This window comes from Colobus angolensis, unplaced genomic scaffold (genome assembly GCF_000951035.1).
Source record: "Colobus angolensis palliatus isolate OR3802 unplaced genomic scaffold, Cang.pa_1.0 Scaffold436, whole genome shotgun sequence".
NCBI lineage: Eukaryota > Metazoa > Chordata > Mammalia > Primates > Cercopithecidae > Colobus > Colobus angolensis.
In genome coordinates, this window is record NW_012117777.1 from 3,079,995 (window position 1) to 3,083,915 (window position 3,921).

The 3,921-nt window shown below is 35.4% G+C and overlaps 2 protein-coding genes across 5 annotated transcripts in view; one reads left to right on the forward strand and one right to left on the reverse strand.

The window, feature by feature from the left end:
* The window catches only part of IFT74 (intraflagellar transport 74), a 129,650-nt gene that overhangs the window by 50,339 nt on the left and 75,390 nt on the right, over positions 1 to 3,921 (forward strand). The window lies entirely within an intron of this gene.
* LRRC19 (leucine rich repeat containing 19) overlaps positions 2,184 to 3,921 on the reverse strand; it is a 4,402-nt gene continuing 2,664 nt past the window's right edge. The window contains exons 3-4 of the mRNA XM_011957108.1: positions 3,151 to 3,339; positions 2,184 to 2,690 (exon numbers count right to left, since the gene is read on the reverse strand). Of these exons, the coding sequence (XP_011812498.1) occupies positions 2,362 to 2,690; positions 3,151 to 3,339 (518 nt within the window). The 3' untranslated portion in view covers positions 2,184 to 2,361. The remainder of the gene's footprint in view (positions 2,691 to 3,150; positions 3,340 to 3,921) is intronic.

Below are 3,921 nucleotides of genomic sequence, written 5' to 3' on the forward strand. Positions count from 1 at the left end.
TTTTTTATATTTTTGAGAAGGTTTCTCACTTTGTCACCAGGCTGGAGTGCAGTGGCGCAATCTCAGCTCACTGCAACCTCCGCCTCCCGGGTTCAGGTGATTCTCATGCCTCAGCCTCCTGAGTAGCTGGGATTACAGGCATCTGCCTCCTCACCTGCCACCTCACCCAGATGGGGTGAAATGCTGTCTCTACTAAAAATACAGAAATTAGCCAGGTGTGGTGGTGTGCGCCTGTACACTCAGCTACTTGGGAGGATGAGTCAGAAGAATCGTTTGAACCCAGGAGGCAGAGGTTGCAGTGAGCTGGGGTTTCACCATGTTGGCCAGGATGGTCTCAATCTCTTGACCTCGTGATCCACCTGCTTTGGCCTCCCGAAGTGCTGGGATTACAGGTTTGAGCTACTGTGTTCGGCCATAACTTTTAAGATGACTATTCTGTAGATTATGACATAGATCTATTTTGTTTTAGTTTCTTTTTTCCAAGGAATTGTCAAGTACATACAAATTTGTAAAACTTTATTATATACATAAACAATTTGAAGATACACAGAAATAGCATACTATACCATACACAACATACACAAAAATAGCATATTATATCCTTATGTACTCAGCCCCCAGCTTCTTCAGCTCATATTTGACCTTGCTCTATCCATACCTCTGGCCACTGTTCCACTCCATGTGTTATAATGAAGAAAATACCAGAAATATTATTTCACCCATAAATATATTTCAGTGTTTCAGAGATATACTTATTTGTAAAAGACATAAATTCTTAATTTCTCTTCATATGAAGGTAAAAATTATAGATTGTGCTACAGTTTTTAATGTACCGTTTGCGTTGATAAATTTTTAATTATGATTGTAGCCAGTTGATTATAAGAAATTGGCAAATAATTCTCTGTAGACCCTTCCTATCTATAGGCCAGTGTTTTCCAAACTATGTTCTTTGGATTGTTATTGAACTACGAGCTCTTAGTAGATGTAACTCAAAGAATGGGTTTTGTTGTCAAGTAAGTTTGGGAAATTTTTAATACTTTGCTCTCGAGTAATCAGAGAGTCATAAATTTAGCTTAGTAAAGTTTTACATAAATCCTATTGTAAAGAATCTTGGCCAGGCATGGTGGTCCACGCCTGTAATCCCAGCAGTTTAGGAGGTCTAAGTGGGCAGATCACGAGAAAATGAGTTGGAGACCAGCCTGGCCAATATGGTGAAACCCCATCTCTACTAAAAATACAGAAAGTAGCCAGGCATAGTGGCGTGCACCTGTACTCCCAGCTACTCGGGAGGCTGAGTCAGAAGAATCGCTTGAACCCAGGAAGCGGAGGTTGCAGTGAGCCAAGATCGCACCACTGCACTCCAGCCTGGCGGCAGTGCCACATTCTGTCTCAAAAAAAAAAAAAGAATCTTGTTTCACTTTGTTTAAACCTAGTTTTTCCTATAGTAATTTGACCATGTACCTTTTTTCTTCTCCTGTAAATACTTGTGAATGTCTCTCTGGAAATTAGTATTTTGGGGAAACAATTTGGGAAACATTGCTGTATCTACTGAATAGATAGAAACAGCTGTCCATGGACCACATGAAGATTCCTTAGTCCTAGCACAGACCAATTTGAATAAAAATCTCCCAGAGAGAGGTAGAAATATGTATTTTTAAAACAAGATTTATAGATTATTGTGATGCCCACTTTGTAAGCCACTATGATGTTCAACTGTAGTGATCCTGCATTATGGTGACAGCCTTTCTTTATAACCAGAATCAGTAGTGACTTATTAAGGATTATGCCTGAACATTGTGCTTGTGCTTTAAATTGCTATAAAATTTTAAGGAAATTTATTGTGCTATTTCAGGAAGCATTTTGAAAAAATATTTTCCAACTCTGTGAATTTATTCTGTGAGCATAAAATCAATCTTGTTGTATTATTTAAGCTATCTGTTCCTCACTTTGACTTACCGTATATTAATAAATCCCAAATTTTTATTTCTTTACTGATTGAAACTTTAGTATAATTTAATACATATTATGTCAAATATCTATGTTAATATGAGAATCCATTCATTTTAATTAATGAATAATTTAGGCCTTTTTACTAGTCTGTGTGGTCACCCAAACACTGCTAAGAATAGGAGTGCTAGTATTATAAACTATGTAACTGTCAGCTACCAGGGAGTGTCAGTTATTGTATTTGGACCTGCTTGCTCAATACAATGCAAAGAACATAATTTTATGATATTCATGTATGTTGTCATTAATATGAATGTCTGCTAGCTGTATTTTTGTATATCACATAGCAAAATCTCCATATCTAAACTGTGAGTGAGCTGATAACTTTGTTTAAAAAGCAAACTTTGAAAGAAATTAATTTTCTTCACGTAATTCACGGGTATCTATATATTTGTCTTCAATAAATCCATCATCGTCTACTACAAATGAATGTAATTGTTCAAATATTACTGTAGTTTCTTCAGAGTTTGTTTCTGGTATCTGTGAAAGAGAACTTGGATTTCCAGTAAAACCATCTTCATAGGTTTCTGCTTCATGCTCTTCCAGGCGATGATGATTATAACTAAGCAGAATATTGTACCATATTGGGCATTTGATAGCAATAAAAATGAGAAGTGAAGTTGTCAGTGCAGTGACAACAACACCAACGAGAAAAAACCAGCTTTTTCCAAGAGGTACATGTTCTTTAATGGAATACCGAGAGAGAAGAGAGAAAGAAAATTTGTTAAGTTGGCAAAATAATCATAATTATATAACCTAATTCTCCTCAATATTGGTATTAGAAATAAACATACATTGTAGTTTTCTTTAGATAAATTTTGTGTGGTGGAAGAATTCTCTTTTTTCAAAACAGCTTTTCCATTTTGTTACCTTTTTACCTAAGACCATTATTGATTTGTACTCGTTAAGATTTGTGACTAGACTAGTTAAAACAAAGGCTCAGAGAAGTTAAATAATTTGCACAATGGCATTTGGCTCGTAACTAGCAGAACCTAGTTTGGAAGACCAATATTTTGTAAATCTTTACTTGAGATGAGGAATCTTTCTTTTATATTTTTATGGAAATTTAAAATAAAGATAACTACCTCAGTTTATTTAGTATGATACATTCAGCAGTGTTAATATTCAGAACCAGTACATTACCTGAATTTCTTGTTAAGTTGTTCAAAGAGCTATTAAATGTTGAATTGCTGATGGGCTGAAAATGAGTATAAAGATCTTCAGATACTGGTGAAGGAAGTTTTGAGTGGCATTCAGCCTTAGGAGGTACTGTTTTAATATTGTAGCTCTTCAGGCTGTTGGGGTAGCTACACATGGTGATGTTCTCATTTTCTGGCAAATCAGAAATAATAAGATTTATAATAGAGAAAAATAACAGTTAACAACATTTTAATAGTTAACAACATTTTATAATTGTTTTATCTAGAATTTTTGACATATCTGTCATTCTTAAAGGCATTGTAAGAAATTCCTGTTGCATTTGTCTAGCAACACAGTGAAAGGATAATGCACATTTCTGTTTATTATTTTATAAATACAGCTTAAATGCAGTATCTGTTTATTATTTAGTTTATCTGTATTAGTGTAGATTGTATTATTGTGGTTACATGGTTACAATCTGGATCTCAGGCACAGCATTTGCAGTTAAAATAGGTCACTTGTTTTCACTTAGTCTAGGAAGCACTTTTAAAAAATTACTCTTACATATTGACTTTGCTAACAATACATGAAGTAACGTTATCATCTCACATATATAGAACATTTACGTTTCTGGCTGGGCACGGAGGCTCACACCTGTAATCCCAGCACTTTGGGAGGCCAAGGTGGGTGGAGCGCCTGAGGTCGGGAGTTCGAGATCAGCCTGACAAACATGGAGGAACCCCATCTTTACTAAAAATACAAAAAATTAGCCAG